The sequence below is a fragment of the Boleophthalmus pectinirostris genome, unplaced genomic scaffold (assembly GCF_026225935.1).
Source record: "Boleophthalmus pectinirostris isolate CB_2022bp ecotype Guang Dong unplaced genomic scaffold, ASM2622593v1 HiC_scaffold_1, whole genome shotgun sequence".
In the NCBI taxonomy this organism is placed as follows: domain Eukaryota; kingdom Metazoa; phylum Chordata; class Actinopteri; order Gobiiformes; family Gobiidae; genus Boleophthalmus; species Boleophthalmus pectinirostris.
The window spans coordinates 11,466,312-11,484,690 of record NW_026570970.1 but is presented as its reverse complement, the minus strand read 5'-3'; the positions used below and the strand labels follow the sequence as shown (position 1 = coordinate 11,484,690).

The 18,379-nt window shown below is 38.1% G+C and overlaps 1 protein-coding gene across 1 annotated transcript in view; it reads right to left on the bottom strand.

Annotated features, from left to right (window-relative positions):
• Positions 1–429: 429 nt before the first annotated feature.
• Positions 430–18,379, bottom strand: part of csrnp3 (cysteine-serine-rich nuclear protein 3) — an 80,007-nt gene continuing 62,057 nt past the window's right edge. The window contains exons 4-6 of the mRNA XM_055151863.1: positions 8,839–9,098; positions 5,238–5,534; positions 430–1,510 (exon numbers count right to left, since the gene is read on the bottom strand). Coding sequence (XP_055007838.1) covers positions 452–1,510; positions 5,238–5,534; positions 8,839–9,098 — 1,616 coding nt within the window. The 3' untranslated portion in view covers positions 430–451. The remainder of the gene's footprint in view (positions 1,511–5,237; positions 5,535–8,838; positions 9,099–18,379) is intronic.

Genomic DNA, 18,379 nt, shown 5'->3' with positions numbered 1-18,379 from the left:
ATGTTTGAAATAAAACTAACCTTGCATCACATGAATCGCAGCATGTTGTGGGACTATTTTCTCATATATCAGTCCGCCGATGCCAAGCTTTCTATCTGGAAGTACAACTCACTGCTGCTCAGACATAAATCCTTCGAAAGCAAGTTTGGTTTTACTTCTAAAATTATTCTATCGACACAGACAATCACATTGACAGTCTGGCATTATAATTGTTTTTCTTTGGGTGTTTTGTGGAGTGGGTAAGACTGTTTTTAGTGGCAGGATAACTATGGCCATTGACATGCACTAGCCTAGCACCAGCGACCTCTGCAAATACAAGGACTGGATGGAATATTTTTAAAAAGTGTCTCCACACGTCTCCAACACTCTGGCTCACTAGGAAATGAGGTCCTATGTCCAAAATTCTGGACTGTCCCTTTAAGTGCCACTGTAAACTGACCTTAAAGCGCTTCTAGATGGCTGTGACTTCTGGACATTGCTCTGGTAAAGGGAGGCTTGGAGACGTGTTTGTGAGCAGAGTTAGATCTGAATGGCCGTTACACTCCTTCACGTTCGGCTCTGACGCTAAACAAGTCGTACTGTAGGAATTCTGGGTATTATTGTTAAGGTAGAAATGATTCGTGTTCTCGGTCTGCTCTACAAAACCATTCTTCAGATCCTTTTCTTGATCTGGTACGTACGTGGTGAGCTCCGTCGTGTGAGTCCCGTTAGTTAGACTGTAACACTGGCTGGTCGAATACCGCTCTTCCGTTTGATTTGCAAAGTTTGTGTACTGTTCGGCGGAAATATTGAATTGCGTCGCGTTGCCGGCCTGATCCGCGAACGCCTCTCCGTAAGGTTCGCTAACTTGGCTACTACTTTGGCCGTTGGGGATTGCGTTTGCGAGCTGATAGTACTCGTTCGAAGAAGAGTTTATCAAATACGAATTCCCGTTAATGTGGTTTTCGTCGTTGTAACACAAAACCGAAGTTAGCGGCGTGACGGTAGTGCTGTTGGATAAGTCTTCCTCGAAGTTTTCAGTCTTTTGCTCGTCTTCGTCATCCTCGTCTTCCTCCTCGGAGTCACTGTTGGCTAAACTTTGTGTACTCGAGTCGGACAGGCCGCTACAAACGCTGCTGCTTTCGTCTTCGTCGTTCTCCTCTTCCTCCTCGTCCTCCTCTTCGTCGTCGTCGTCGTCTTCGTCCTCGTCCTCGTCGTCTATGGCTTCGTCCATGTCGTCCGCGGTGGCTTGGAGGTGCATGGCGGCGGGCGGCGGGACCGTGTCGGACAGAGTGTACTCTAACCTGTGCTGCGACTGGAGGAGGGCGGCGTTGGCGTTGTTGGCGTCGCCGTGGAAACCGTTGGTGGGCGTGGCCAGTTGCTGCTGCTGCTCGCGGCTCTTCTCCAGCTCCAGTTTCATGATGGTGTGCAGGAAGTGTGTGCGCACGCGGATCGGGTTGAACTCGACTCGGCCGGTGGAGTTACTGCAGCCCTCTTTGGTGCAGCCGCAGGGGAAGGACATGCGATCCACCTGGACACAAGACACAGGACAGATTTTTTTTTTTTTTTTTTTCAGTTTTTTCATTCATATTGTTAATTTTTTCAATTTTTTTCATTCATTCTAGACTAGTGGTATTATTTATTTATTTATTTATTGCTCATGGCATTTTGTTGGCATCAATTTAAAGACAACAACATTTCAACAACTTATGTAACAGATAATACTCCCTACAACTGTACAACAACTCACCCTTGTGTAACAGATCATACTGCCTACAAATGTCAATGATTTTATTTTATTTTTTTTATTTTATTTTGACTTGTACCCATTATGTGCCTTGTCATTCCAGGCATGAACAAAAGGATCAGGAAGAAGATACATCTTATAAACCCATTGGAGGATGAAGTACTCAGTTACTTAAGTAAAAGTACAGATACTTAAAATGTTAACTTTACTTTACTTTAGTAATTTACTACTTTTACTTTTTTTTACACCACTGAGATAGACTTTTCTTTCTCAGATTACTGCAGAAAAACAAATCATATTTTATTCATGATTATTTTAAAACAAGAGAAGATATGGGGTGTCCTTATTTTGTCTTGGTTTAGCATCAGTAAGTCCAAGTCTCTGTTTTGTAGTTTAGATACAGGTATAAACTGAATATTTCAATAGTAGTGCTCGCTTAGTTGTTTACAAATTTTTTGGTTAAATGACGACTCTCGTTCAATGTTTTGTTTTTTCTTTTTTTTTTTTTTTACATTTTCTACATTTGATATACATGCAAAAGAAATATGTGAAGTAAGAATATATGGGATTATTTAGTAAAGAAAAAAAGTTAAATAATAAGTAAGTAAGTAAGTAAGTAAGTAAGTAAGTAAGTAAATAAGTTAAATAACTACTAAATATTTTTCTACATAACAAAAGGAGGCTAATTTGAGGATTCAGTTATACAATATATTTTTTTAAATTTAGTAGCAGTATTTAACGTTCTTTTCCTTCGCTACATAATTCTATATATCTTACTTTATATATTTGATGTCTTCTGTTTGTATGTCAAATGTAGAAAGTAGTAAATATATAGAAAAAAAAACATTGAATGAGAGGGCGAGTCCAAACTTTTGACTGGTAGTGCAAATATTATTATACCTTACTAGTAGGGATGGGACGAGACACAATTTGCACAAAACGGGACGAGATACGAGATCGGGTCCACGAGATTTTAACATAATTTCTGATATATAAATTTCAGAATTCAATTTCACAATTTTTATTTTATTTTATTTTTTTGTTTCCATTCTAGTGCTGATTTTTGGAACTGTAAGAGATGTAACTCACCAACTCGTGACCCTTTTTTTGTCCAATCCAAATATAAACACATGGGAAAAAATCTGGTTAGCGGACAATTAAATTTATGTTTGTGATTAAGATTAAAAACATTACTATTCCAGTGGTGTGTTGCTACATCCACACTGAAACACGGTTATTTCAAGTTCATACATCACGCAGTGTCTCTCTATTTGTATCTGTAAAAACCTGGAGAAACAGGTTTTGGTTTTTTACTTTCTTCATTTACAGCAAACTTCTTTTTGTTGCTCCAATATTAGCCAGGAAGTTTACCTTGAAACCTTGAGACGTTTTTACAGCGTTTTTACTCACTTATTCATTTCAGCGACAGATGTGGAGAGCTCTGACTTTAAACTAAGAACTAATAAATATTCTGAATGAATTATTTAATTTCTCTTGCTTCATTTCTAATCAAGGCTATTGCTTTTTTCATGACTGGATTTTTTAATCACAGCTTTTTCATTCATTGCAGATCATTAGCAAAAGTGGGAAAGATTTAATAATTTCAGTAGTTTAATTCAGACATTTTGTACCGAGTTAGTTCAAGTACACACAAAGTGACATTTATGTTTGCCTATTAAAGAGTGACAAATGATTTCAACTGTAATTCATGTTTTACAAATCTCTATGAGGAGAAGAGTTAGTTAAAGCCATACTGTGGAACATCCAAAGCAAAGCCCTTTAATCTTTTTAATCCAGCCAGCCAAACTTGAATAATAATTTTCAGTGTTTTAAAAGTCATTTCAATAAATAATAAACACCTTAGGACTTGAAAGACAGATATCCGCCTACCGTCGAGTGAACGAATCCTAATGCTGCAAGGTCAGAAAGTTGTGTGATGAATCAAGCTAATATGTTTTCTATATATCCCTTGTTATTTTTTTCTCTTATGAGGTGGATTACAAAAAAACTCCATCCATCTTCTCTTCAAGGTCAAGCCCTTCCATCAAATTTTAAAACCCTTTGTGGCCCACGAGTCAAAAAGTTTGCCCACCCCTGATCTACACACGACTAGAAGCCACCAGGCCAAGTCATAATCAAACTGGAATAAATGTTTTATTTTAGTGAATCAGTTCAATTTCAAACTGAACAATACATATTTATATTTCCACAATCATTTTGTTTGATGGATGTTTGATGTTGTAGTCATCCTCTGTCATTGCCTTGATACACAATTAAGGCAGTTAATCCTCTTGATCTGTCATAGAAAGAAAACCTATTGAGCTTGTGTCTGTTATATGTCTATAATCTATGACACCCATGGATCGTTATCATTTGCAATAATCATCTAAAACGAAAATCTGCTGACTTACGCGTTAAAAAAACTGCTCTGCTCAATGAGAGCTGACCATGCAGTTTTCATCTAATATACCGTATTTTTCAGACTATAAGGTGCACTTAAAATCCTTTCTCAAAAATGAACACTAAATACTAAACTAAATATCAGTGTAAAGCAAAATACACAAATGATTAATGTTATCATACATCATTTGTGTTGAATATTTTATTTGGCATTAATAAAAGCATTTTAAATAGCCTGAATTTGCAGACGTGCTTTAATCTTGCACCCATTTTAGACAGTTCCTTTCTGCTTCTCCATGTTTGATAGAGCTTAAGAAACCCCCAACTTGAGGGATTTGCAGCCTGGAGCGGGACAAAATATCGTAGATGTGGGCGGGAGCAGAAATTAAAATTACAATTCTTTGAGGGCGGGAGTGGGACTGCACAATGCAGGTGTGGGCGGGACCGGGACTGAAAATTCTGTCCTGCACAGACCTCTACCTTGCGGAGTAAGTCATATCCTTTAGTCCGACAGAATCTACAGCATTAGCAGCACAAGGAGCGATCTGTTTTTTCAGTGTTTATAGTTTATGCAAATTAGCCATGTGGTTTTACGTTTCGTTTCTGTAAAACGCAAACAAATGTGCACAAAGCTAAGTTAAACACATTATTATTCAATGTATATTTGAGTTGTGCTCATAGGAAATAAAAAAACAAACTTAAATTATCCACCCACATTCACATTCATAATACACATTCACCAAGACAGGGAGGCAACGCCGGGTGAGTTATGCCATGATCTACCAATGGATCGTAGATGCCTGGACTAAAGGATCAGTCTCAAGTGTTGTCAGTTTGTTTCGCTTAATGCGCCTTTTAATCCAGTTCATCTTACGTATGAAAATAGACGAGAGAATTTAACATTATTGATATTGTGCTTTATAATCCGATGCACCTTATAGTCCGGAAAATACGGTAATATAATAAAACGGTTTCCACACTGGTCTCTGAGAGTTGTGAGAAGTACTTAAAAACTGGAAATGCATAAGGACCACTGCAAACTGTTTTCTTTCATTATTAAGTCAGGTAAAATCAGTTTCTGCCACTTAAATCTCCGCTCTTCAGCTCGTACCTGGCACTTGATCCCTGCGAGGCTGCACGCACAGGTCTCGGGGTCACAGAAGAGGCGGCAGTCACAGCCACAGTCTTCTCTCGACACCCGGATGGCCCTGAGCTCGTGTTTCTCCTCCACGTCGATCTTCTTGACCCCGGACGAGCGCAGCAGGGCACGGCGCTTCTTGGTGGTCAGAGGCTGGAGGAAGAAGTACTCGTCCACCTCTGTGTTCTCCAGGTCGATGTCGTCGTCCGAAATGTCCTCGGCCGTCAGAGAGTTGGCCTCTTCTGACTCCACGGTGCCGTTCTTAGTCAACTGAAAGAAACATAACACACACGGGAAGGGCTTAGCGTCTGAAGGAGCACAACGCAAAACAGAAAATAAATCTGGAAAATACGTCTAAACCATATTGGGTGAAAGTGTACTGGATTAAACTGCAAAAAGCAAAATCTAGGCATGTTAAAATGACTTAAACCTTTCTTTCTATCTTCATTTGAACTATGAAATCACCTGTAATTGAGCAAATTCCAGGCAGAACGATGATATTTCCACAGAAACAAGCAGGTGGCGGACCCCCAATCAAAAAGTTACACAGTGCACCTTTAAGGGAGAAGTTTAGGGTTTGAAGGACCACGAAGCAAAACAGAAAATAAAACTGGCAACTGCAGTACATTGGGTGAAATATTTTGAATCGGATAGAATTATTTTTAATTGATTGACTGAAAAATCAAATCTATATATAGAAAATATTGTATGTAACGATATCCAAATCTCTCTGTACGGTATTTTTACGATATGCATAGTACGATATATATTGTGATATTTTGGAGGTGCTAATATAATTGTAGACAGGACACCAGCACCTCAGTTTCTAGTTACAGTAAGACTAAACTATTAAAATGCTACATACCATAATATAATATAGTGTTTCCCAAACTTTTTTTCTGGGGACCCATATTTTAAAAGTCACAAATCTTCATGATCCAAGTCAATAGACATTATTTGTAAATCACAAGGTGGTGGAAAGGTGGATTTGACAATTATTGAACATTAATGAGGATATTTTACTGTTGACTGAGTCACCGTGTCTCTCTGAACAATTAGTATTAAACAAGTTGAAATGAATGAAAATGAAAAACAGTAATCAGTGTTTCCCAAAGAAAATTGGTTAGAAAAAAAAAGACGGTGCTGCCAAAAGTGTGTGAGGAGCGTGGAGGGGTGCGCAGTGATGAGTGTATACATATATTACAGACTTACATGCAGATCATGACAAGGCGAACAAAAAAAAATCTCCTTGTGACCCACCTGAGGGTCCCCAACCCAGTTTTTGGGAAACAATGATCAAATATACCATTGATGGATTCTTAATTACAAACTAAGACTGTGCAATTAACTGAATTAACTCGATTTCCAAACTCAGAGTTGAAATGATCTTAACATAGTTTTTTGGGGGATTTAAAAAAAATAAAGAGTATTTATTTTATTTTTTTAAAATAGAAATTGTAGAACAGCTGGATATATAGTTTATTTTGGATACATTTATGTTTTTCTATGCCTTCTTTCACATTTAATTTTTATTTTTTATTTTATTTACTTATTGGATCCCCATTAGTCTTTACTGGGGTAAAGACTATTCTTTACTATGTTCAAAGTATATTTTAATCATTTTATGTTTTATACATCGCAAAACTGCTCTAAGGTACATATTTGTAGCCTATATTTATTTTCTATTTGAAAGTTTTGTGTAAATTGTCAATAACAAAATGTTTGGGGTTTTTTTTGAGAGAGAGAGAAATGCTAAATAAACTTGGACTTAACCAGGCTGGTGTCACCTAGTGCCTCAGCTCAGTTTAATTTCTCTCGCGACTAGGCCAGGAATCAGAATACACTAGATGGTTTGGAAGAACCCGAAGTGAAGACCCATACATTCTGTGCTGGCAACGATTCCCGAGATCAAGGATTTAAAGCTGAAACAAAGAAAATATTTGGTGAATATTATCAAGGGGAAAGACGTTATTGTCCCATTAGCGGTGCATTACATAAGTCACGACCAAATAGCAGCAATTGGTTAAATAAAAAAAGTACCCGCCGACCATCGAGTGAACAAATCCTAATGCCGCAAGGTCAGACAGTTTCCACGAAGTAAAACCGGCTGATGAATCAGGTTAGAATAAATGTAACTAAAAAATAATCGTGATTTCAATATTGACCAAAATAATAGTGATAATGATTTTTCCATCATGGAGCAGCTCTATTCCAAACACACTGGACAACAGTGCTAGTGCAGCCTCTGTAGCTCAGTGAGTGAATTCTGGAGGTTCTGACCTTTCACACGAAGTCTGTGCATAAACTGAGAATGAAAAAAAAACTTGTATTTGTTCTTTTATCTGCAGGTTTGAGCAGCAGCAGTCCAGGTTCAGCTGTGATTGTAGTTCATTTTTAAACCAGCAGCAGTTCAGGCCACACACAGCTCCTTTAATTCCATCTCACTGATTTCATTCTGGATCCTCATTTGGCAAAGGACAGTTAATGTATTCATTTATGTATGAGATTTGAATTAATGTGAATGCAGCCACTGACAGTTGATATTGTGAAAATTGACAATACGCAGAATTATGCAGCTTCTTATCACTGTGAAAACATAATGAAGAATGTACTGGCTGTAAACTGTAAATTACATTTTGATGAATTTTATCATTTTCATAATAAAATTCCCTCGAGCCTTGATTTTCTCCTGCTATTATCTAATTTTTTACTTTAATTTTCAGCAAACTTTCACGGACTGTATAATCATAAATATTGCAAGGTTATATTTGCAACATTCAGCCTTGTTATCCCAGAACCTCAATTCTCAAAGTAATTGATTTTTCATTGACAGAAAAATAGTATGTTAAAATAACATGATGAAATGAAATAAACAGAATGAAATAAAAATAAAATTCCAAATAAAAATAATATTAAGTTAAAAAATAATTGATAGAAAAATTGCATGTTAAAATAAAATTATGATAAATGATTAAGTAAAATCAAATCAAATAAAAAGAAAGAGATAAGAATAAAACTTTACATAAAAAAATTAAGTAAAAAAAAATCACTGATAGTAAAATGGCATGTTAAAATAAAATAATGAGAAATAAACAATTAAATAAAATAAAACAAATGAAATGAAAATAAAACTTCAAATAAAAATAATTGTAAGTTAAAAAGCATTGATAGAAAAATAGCATGTTATTATAAATAATGAGAAATGATGAAATAAAAACAAAATAAAATAAAGAGAATGAAATAAAAATTAAAACTTGAAATAAATATAATATTAAGTTTAAAAAACATTGTTAGAAAAATACCATATTAAAATAAAATAATGAGAAATAATGAAATAAAATAAAATAAAAATAATGAAATAAAAATGAAACGTTAAATAAAAATAATATTAAGTTTTTAAAAAAATCATTGATAGATAAATGGAATGTTAAAATAAAATAATGAAATGAAATAAAATTTAAAAAATAAACCTAAAATTAAAAAAAATTTATTAAATAAGTAAATAAATAACACATAAAGTACAAAAAAAGAAAAGAAAAAAAAAAAGAAATTAAATTAATTTAAGCATCTGCACCTTGAGTTTGATAGAGTTGAGCTTCTCCTCTTTGAGATGGTCTCGTAGCATGTCTCGGTGGATCCTCTCCTGCTCCAGAGCGAACTCCCCCAGAGAGTACTGCCGGACCCAGCTGTGGCGGCTGGACATGCCCAGGGTGCTGCCCCCTTGGCTGGGCACGCTGGTGAAGCCCTGACGTCTGCTGAAGTAGTACACGGTCACATTCTCGAACTGCACCCGCCTGTTTCTCAGACGCTTCTCTCGCTTCAGGATGGAGCCAGCTGTGGAGACACATGAGGGTGAGTGGGAGGATGCAGGACTCACTATACTCTACTGGTATATGAGATCTTTTGTCTAAAGCTGTGGCTCTCAGTTTGTGCTATGCCAGTTTTACTTCAATTTCAGTCTCATTTTTAGAGGAAATTTTATCTCTGTTTTCATCTGCTTTGGGTTAGTTGTTGTACAGAACGGCCGTAGTCATGGACAAGTTGCATTTTACACCTGGTTCTGCTCTTGTTTTTACCTAATACAGTTTATTTAAGAACCACTGAGATTTTTTACTCATTTTTTACTCAAAATGATGTGGAATCATGTTATTAACATTAATGCCGTTCATAATCACCTACAGAACATAAATCACATGTGCCCAGGACTGAACCAGGACTAAAACAGAACTAAACCAGGTCTAAACCAGGACTGAACCAGAACTGAACCAGGACTGAACCAGGTCTAAACAAGGACTGGACCAGGTCTAAACCAGAACTAAACCAGGACTAAACCAGGACAACACCAGGACTACACCAGGTCTACACCAGGACTACACCAGGACTGAACTGGGAGGACTACACAAGGACTGGACCAGAACTAAACCAGGACTGGACCAGGTCTAAACCAGGACTAAACCAGGACTACACCAGGACTAAACCTGGACTAAACCAGATCTAAACCAGGATTAAACCATGACTGGACCAGGACTAAAACAAGACTGAACCCAGACTAAAACAGGACTGAACCAGAAATGAACCAGGTCTAAACCAGGTCTAAACCAGGACTAAACCTAGGTCTAAACCAAAACTAAACCATGTCTAAACCAGGTCTAAACCAGGACCAAACCAGTTTTAAATAAGGTTTACACCAGGTCTAAACCAAGTTTAAACCAGAACTAATCTCTGACTTGAGGGAGACACAACCCCGAGCCCGTGGAGCAGGATGTCCACCAAGCAAGATCGGGCGACGGCTGCACTTTAGGTTTAGTCCTGTTTTAGTCCTGGTTCAGTCCTGGGATGAGTCCTGGTCTCCTCATGTCGCAGGTCACTATAGGACAGCACTAGAAATATCATGAGCCTGTGCAGTTTGTTTTCACCATTACCAATAGCTCTGTAAGCTCTGTAAGATATTTTATATTTGTTATTTTTTTTATATCTCACGTCGGGAGAAGTGGTTGGACGGCGTACCCCCGCGTACCACACCCACTACACCCCTGATTACAGGTGGTTTTATAGCTCAAAAATACCTAGAAAAGCAGACAATCTGACTGTGAGCGGGGTCACTGATCTGACCTGTAACTTGGTCTGACTTGTTGTCCATAAAAATAGAAAGGTTTAATGCCATACTGTGAGACATTCTAGACAAAGCAATAACATCTCCTTGGAAAAAAGCACTTGATGGGAAATCCACCAGAAACGTTACACAATGCACCTTTACTTTAGATAACATTATTTTGTTCCATAATAAAAGAAAATGTTGCAACAAAAGTACAAGAACAGCAGAAATGTAAGAGTAAGTGTATCATTGTTTGTGAGAATCAGACTAATGGTTTATAACTGAAATTAATATTCAGCAGTTTGCATGAATCGGCATTTACTTTATAAACATCTAAAATATTTTACCACTTAACCTCCTTAAAATTTTTCGCTTTCACAGTTTTAAAATTCCAGCACTGAGGACTGAGCACTGAGACGGAGAGGAAGTGCTGTCCTGAAAAACCTCACATATTGCACATTCTTTCTCTGGATGGATCCACAAAGAGACTCCACATCCTCATCCTCCTGACTGCAACCTCCCCAGGAACTATTTCATCATTCTGTGTTTCACCGTGTCTTTTTAAGGAGAGGAGAAGAAGAGCGAGGAGGAGAGAGGAGTGAGGAGGAGAGGAGGAGGAGGAGGAAGAGGAGGGGCGGGGGGGTTGAGACAGAGCGAGAGATAGTGGGGCATAAATAATCGTCTCTACACATCCGAGGAGCGCCACAGTACCAGAGCCCAGCACCAGACAGACTGCTTCTCTGCTTCTCCCTTTTTATTAGCTACTGGTTTTACTGTGTTGTCACTGCAGCTTGGGCTTTAACATTATGAGCTTTTAAAACAATAAAACTGAACAATTTTCCATTAAACATTGCATTTGTTCTGCCTGACTAAAAATACAAGGGACATTTACGATCTGGTTTATTCTGGCAAAATGGTTCAATAAAAGTGCAAGGAAAAATATTGAGTCTTACTGCGTGAAGAGAAGTGACCGGGAATGACCAGTGAACAATAGATACACAAATATACTATATAAACCTAGTCAAACCATTAACAAACAATAAAAATATATGGAAAATTGTATTAGCTTAGATTAGATTTAAAGGTGCATTATGTAACTTTGTGGTTGGAGGTTCGTGAAGTCATTGTTCTTCCTCGAATATTCCACAGCTCTACCTTACATTTATTCAATTACAGGTGGTTTTACCGCTCAAAAATACCTAGAAAAACTGATGAGTTTGATTCTCTAGGCCTTTTTTTGAGCATTATAACGTCTTAAAACTAACGCACAAGATTTAAAATTGTGTAATATACGAGCTTCAGCGCAATACTGCTTTGAAAAAACTTTTACTTTATCTCCTTTATTTAGTTTTGCTTTCAGTTTAAAACAAAATAAACAAAAAAACAATATGCATTTGTTTTTCTAATGAGTATCAGCTACGAATATATTACTCCACAGTCTTGCCATTCATAACAGCAGGTCTTACAAGGACTCGGGACCGTTCCAGGACCCGAGCAGATCCCTGGATTCGAGTAAATTCCTAGACCTTTCCAAAACTTGAAGCCCTACCAGGACTCCAGCTGATCCCTGGACTCGAGACCCTTCCAGAACTTAAGACCCTTCCAAAACTTGAGGTTCTACCAGGACTCGAGACCTTTCCATGATTTGAGACCTTTCTAAAACTCGAGGCCCTACCAGGACTCAAGACCTTTCCAGGACTCAAAACCCTCCTAGGACTCAAGCAGATCCCTGGACTGAAGCAAATCCCTGGACTCGAGGCCCTCCCAGAAATTGAGACCCTTCCAGAATTCAAGACCCTTCCAAAACTCAAGGCCCTTTCAGAACTTGAGACCTGCCCAGGACTCGAGACCCTTCCGTAACTCAAGACCCTTCCAAAACTCGAGGCCCTATCACAGGACTCAAGCTGATCCCTGAACTCAAGACCCTTCTAGAACTCAAGACCCTTCCAGAACTCTGGACCCTTCCAAAACTCGAGGCCCTACCAGGACTCGAGACCTTTCCAGAACTCAAGACCCTTCCAAAACTCGAGACCCTTCCAGGACTTGAGACCCTCCTAGGACTCAAGCAGATCCCTGAACTCGATCCACATGACAAATTATTTGGACACAATAGCTCACATTATAACAACAAAGAGTAATTGTGTAATAAATTCTAAATAAGCAGCAGAAACAGCAAAAGACTGGTGTCAAATAAGGCATAATTATACACGTTTATATATACGCAAGTAAAAATAAAATATAGCAATACAGTAATAAAAATATACAAGAGGTCATAAGGAATTAGGAACATATCGTAAGTAATATATTGTGATGTGTGAGCTACTGTGTCCAAGAATTTCAAAATTTCCCTTTGTCCAAATCTAAATCTAAGATTAAACTTCTGTCTGGGAACTGAACTCACAACATTCAAACTCTGAGGGAATTAGCCGTTATGTCTAATTTGGATTCTAACAATGATTATTTCAGTGCTTCTTCATTTCAAACCCGACCCCCTCCTCATCAGCTGAGCGCACGTCATTCACGCTGACACGTAACAAGCCCATTACAGCTAAGATTAGAGCATCCACACTCGCAAATATGACTCAGTTTTTGCGTGTAAGAAAGCTGTGTGTGGACTACAAGCTTTTAAAAATCCCCCCAGGATTACGCTGTACACTGGTGCGGCACTCAGCACTTAAGGATGAAGCAGACACTGTCCACTTAAGGTCGCTAATGCTCCAGTTTGGAACATTGCCAGGCTGCAATTAAAAACAAAACAGCATTATAAAATCTATACCATTAACCTTGTAAACGATATATGGTTTCAGTCCATTCCAAAACAATCACACTAGATAAGATTCATATGCAGTGTCATGCAGACTAAGTACTGCAGATTAAATTATTATCTTTTCAATTGGCATCTGATATGAGACGATGTATGCAAATCAATGGCCTCTGCTAATCTGCACTGAGGTCTATGATAATGTATTTTATTTTTAACCCCCACAAAAAAATCAATTTGTTAAGAGCACATAAAAAGTTGGAGCATCGTGTAAATAAAAAATAAGAAAACGTGCTATCATAACTGCTGATCAAAGGTCCTACATTACGCAAAATTGACTCGCTCGCCATGTTATAATGTTGTTACCTTATCAAAAATGGACCTGGACAGGGTGTCCCGGGTTTGACTCCCCAAATTTTAAACTTTTTTAAGACCTTTTTTAGACCACTTAAATGAAAATTAAGACCAACATCGCACCCATTATGTGGCCAAAAAACACCAAATCCAATTCTAATACTTACCAACCAACTATTATGTCTAGAATCTAAGAGCCACTGTGGACTAAACTTAGGCTACATTCAGACTGCAGCCTGAAGTGACCCAAATCCGATTTTTTGGCCCCTATGTGACCTGTATCTGATCTTTTAATGACAGTCTGAACGACACAGATCCGATTTTTTCAAATGCGACCCAGGACACTTGGATATGTGGTCCTGAAACGATACATATCCGATCTTTTGACAGGCGACTTCAGTCTGAACAGCCAAAGCGCATCCATCCGACCTACACGTTATCAACAAGCGACAAATGTCACTATTCTGCGCTGAAGTAGGCGAAAATTGTTAACGAACTCCGTGTCACTGAAGCGAAGCACATCACCACTCACCACTCTTGGCTACGTCTCCGCATCCACACGTTTCTTTCAACGGACGTCGCTGCCGCTGTCCCACAAACCACCACGGCCAAAAACCTCGTCCTTCTCCTTCTCAATCTCCTCCTTAAAACAAGTAAGCTGTACATGTTCTGGCTCCGGTACGAGAGGAACTTTAAAATCTCCAGGTGCTCAATGCTCGCGTCAATGTTTGGACAACTTCTGTAAACAAAGAGCACGCTCGCTGCGGTTGACGTCATCGTGTCCTGCTGCGCACATGCGGGACACTTTCAGGCTGTTTAATGTTCACACTGTAGTTTACATACAAGTTCCATTTGATTGGAAATGTGAACGACCTCGCAAAAACATCGGATTTCACAAAAAAATCTGAATTGAGGATTAAGCCCTGCAGTCTGAATGTAGCCTTACACTTCCCCATGATCCATCCAAAGTCTTTCTCCACTCTACTGATTGTTTACTCATTGCCACTGGTGCCAGAAACCAAAGTATTGTTTGCACATACTCCAAATTAGACGTTTATTCATGTTACGCGATTTCAAGATGTTATTTTTTTCCCTCCCTCTGTTTAACATCGCACTGCAGCCCGGCTGAGTATACAAAAAATAGGCTAATGAAATTCAAGACCTTTGTGAAAAAATAAGACTTGGACAACATAATTTAAGACTTTTTAAGGCCCTAATTTAGGAACATGCAATTTAAGACCGTTTTATGACTTTTAAGACCCCGCGGCGACCCTGCTGGAGTCGTGTTTTGTTTCATTCACACATGTTTGAGTAACGCTTTGTTATTAGTCTGTCTGCATCTCCAAAGCTCAAAATGCTCTGTTCCACCATGTGATGTCATGAAGTGGTAGGTTTCAAGTTACCTTTTACCTTTTGTTCAGTGGAGAGTGAAAATTCCAGGACTGAAATTATCCAAATGATTCTAGTGAAGGTGTATGGAGTTTAAAAACACACTGGAGCTCTTCTTGTATTACCACATGACATCACAAGGTGGAACAGAGTGTTTTCTCAGTGCTCAAGAGAGCTCAGTTTTGCCTCCGATACAGAGGCTGTAAATTGTGGAGCCAGTTTTCACATCTGGTTAGTGACAGCAAATCAGAAATGATGTTTAAAAAGAGTTTGATGAAAGAGTGTTTGATATTTCATAATAATGTTTGATAATCACTCAAATGTGGATGTTTCATTGTATTTTAATCTCTCTTAGAATCAAATTAATTTAACCCAAGGTGTGTAAATGTAATTTTATTTATATATATATTTCATTTTTATGAATACACAGCTATAATGTTCAGTTTTTAATGTATTCATAAGGTGGAGGCTTTTGGGGGGCGTGTTTGCCTCTTCCTGCACCTTCTTTTTTATCTAGTGTGTGTTTTTTTTTTTTTTTTTTTTTATTGATAATAAAGTGATAATAGTGACAATGAAAAAAAATATATACATTCAGTTTGAGAGAAGAACTCAGCCTAAATCAGGGGTTTCCAACTTTTTTCCTCCAGTGAGCTACCCTTACAAAACAAAAATACCAGAGAGTTTCTCATTTCAGCAGCCACAAGAAATTGAGTATAGAAGAGCCATGGCGTTAGATGGGTACAGTTAGATGCTTAAAAACATAAACCATTTATTAGTGCACAAAGTTGGGCAAAAGCCATTTAATTAACCAAAATGTGTAATTCAGCACAATGCATATAATTCAGAAATCCCTTGGTGAGCTACTTGGAAGGGGGTGGAGAGCTACTGGTATTTCCCGAGCTACAGGTTGACGATCTCTGGCCTAAATCTGCAGGCTTTGTGTGTTAAACATGTGTGAATGAAACAAAACACAACTCCAGGTCTGTTTTTGATGCATTATAGATCAGAAAATAGCATAAGACCTTTAACACATTTAAAACACAATGGTCAGAGTAAGATGAGAACCAATCAGTACACAGCTTATATCTTAAAAATATATTTAAAAATTACATATTTTTTCCGTCCTCTTGCAAAGAAAAGCACTCACTGTAATAATGTGAGTTACAAAATGTACACCAAGTCCACATATACTATATCGACCCAAGTGGCAGGTCTCTGGGATCGATGGGTGATCTATTACTGTGTTGCTATGGTAATAATTAAAATTCATAAAAATGCCACGGTGCACGTTCACATTGTCAGGTTGGCCTTACATTTTGGCAGGCTTCTCGAGGAGCTCTTGAAAGCAGCAGCGATGGCACAAGCAAAGGGCACGAGTCCATCACTTGTCAGATGTGTCGAAGAAGAGTCGTGTACGCCAAGAATCAGAAATAAATTACACTCAAACTAATTCTAACTGTAAGACGTTTTCATGTTATAGTTTTAAAGGTCCTATATTACACAAAATTGATTCTTGTGAGATTAAAGCTGTGTTATAATGCTGTTACCTTGTCAAAAACATACCTAGAGTTGTGTTTTGTTTCATTCACACATGTTTAAGTAATCCTGGTTTATTAGTCTGCCTACATCTACATCTTTTATTTTATTTTATTTATAAATTTGCTATTGTGTCCCTGATGCACTGAGTTTTGAATGTATGGCATTGTATGTATTGTTTTTTATTTTTATTTTATTATTTATGGACAGTGCACGACCAGGGATGTGCGAACTGAATTGCTTTTGGGATTAATAAAGTTGTTGATTGATTGATTGATTGAATGATTTTTTCACAATAACAGCTCCTTTTACCTTTAGTTCAGTAGAGATTGACAATTCCAGGTCTGAAATCATCTAAATTATTCTAGTGAAGGTGTATGGAGTTTAAAAACACAGTGGAGCACTTCCTGTATTACTATATGACATCACAAGGTGGAACAGAGTGTTTTCTGTTGCAGGATTTGTGTGTTAAACATGTGTGAATTAAACAAAACACAACTCCAGGTATGTTTTTGTACAATTTGGTGCATTATTCATTCACTCTATACCCGGTGTGGTAAGAAACTATTGTAGCCACAGATGTCCTGGGGCAGACTGACAGAAGCGAGGCTGCCAATCTGCGTCATCAGTCCCTCCGATCACCAAAGTCGCTCTCACACACTCCTCTTTCTTACTAGGCAACGTGGCACCCCACTGTGGCACCTGATTCTCCCAGCGGTCTCCCATCCAAGTACTAAATATATTTACAGTACAATTGAAAAGCAAGTGTTTTCTGTGAGCCGATTAGCAGCTCCTTCCTCCTCCTGTCTCTATATTATACAAGTCAGCCTCTCTCTCCTCTCTCTCCTCTTCCTCACCTCTCCTATTCACTCTGCACAGCGCTCTAATGCAGTTCCAGACAGTAACAGACAGTGCAGTTTTATAAATATAGTGAAGAAAAAGTAGAAAGCATCCATTTTTAAAAGCACAGATACCTACAGTTTTTACTTAAGTACACTTGTTAATACATTTGGGTGTAGTTTTGTTGGGTTAAGTTTGGGTTTTTACTATGTTTTTAGTGAAGACTGTATATATTGCAATACTCTACTACTAATTTCAAAATGTTTGAATTTGAAAAGTACAAAAATATAGTATACATACAATTGGAAAGCAAATCTTTTCTGTGGTAAATTCCAGAGGTGGGAACATGCAAGCTGTGACTTGGACTCGAGTCAGACTTGAGTCACTATTTTTTAGGACTTGAGACTTAACGTGGGACTCGACTTGGACTTGAAGGTCAATGACTCGGCTTGACTTGAGGCCTGTGACTTGAGAAGCACTTTTAAATCTGAATTCTTTCTATTCTGACGGTAATGATTCACTCTAAGATCTTGTCAAGACGTTTAAAAAGGAAAAATTTGCATTTCTACTACTATTATATACTCTATATAAATACTCATAGATAACCAGTAAGTACAATTTATCTCAAAATTCATACAAATTGCAAAAATCTGGACTATAAGTCACACTTTTTTTCATGGTTTGGGTGGTCCTGCAACTTACTCACTCCGGTGCGACTTAAAATTTTCACACAGACAGCCACGAGAGGTCGCTCTAGGCTTGTGTGTCAGTATCTGCTACTTTTATTACTCCTGTATCATTGACACTTGGCTCTAATGCACATGTCTCCTGAAGAAAGAGTCGCTGCCCTTCTGTAAGCAGAGAATTATTCAGCTGAAAACAGTAATCGAGCAGCAGAAAGAAAGTTTGGAGTGAGCGAGAAACTTGTGATTGACTGGCAGAAAGCAGGGATGGAGAACACAGCTTCACGGCAACCGGGCCAGACAAAGCCTGGACTTCAGTGCCAACTGAAACCATCCTGTCGGGATTCAGAAAAAACTGAATAATTCTAACTGGAGCTGATGCTGAGTCTGACAACAGCTACGCAGAAGAGGAAGCGGTGCTCCATTTACCTCTGGAGGTCGTGGAGTTGCTCAGAAG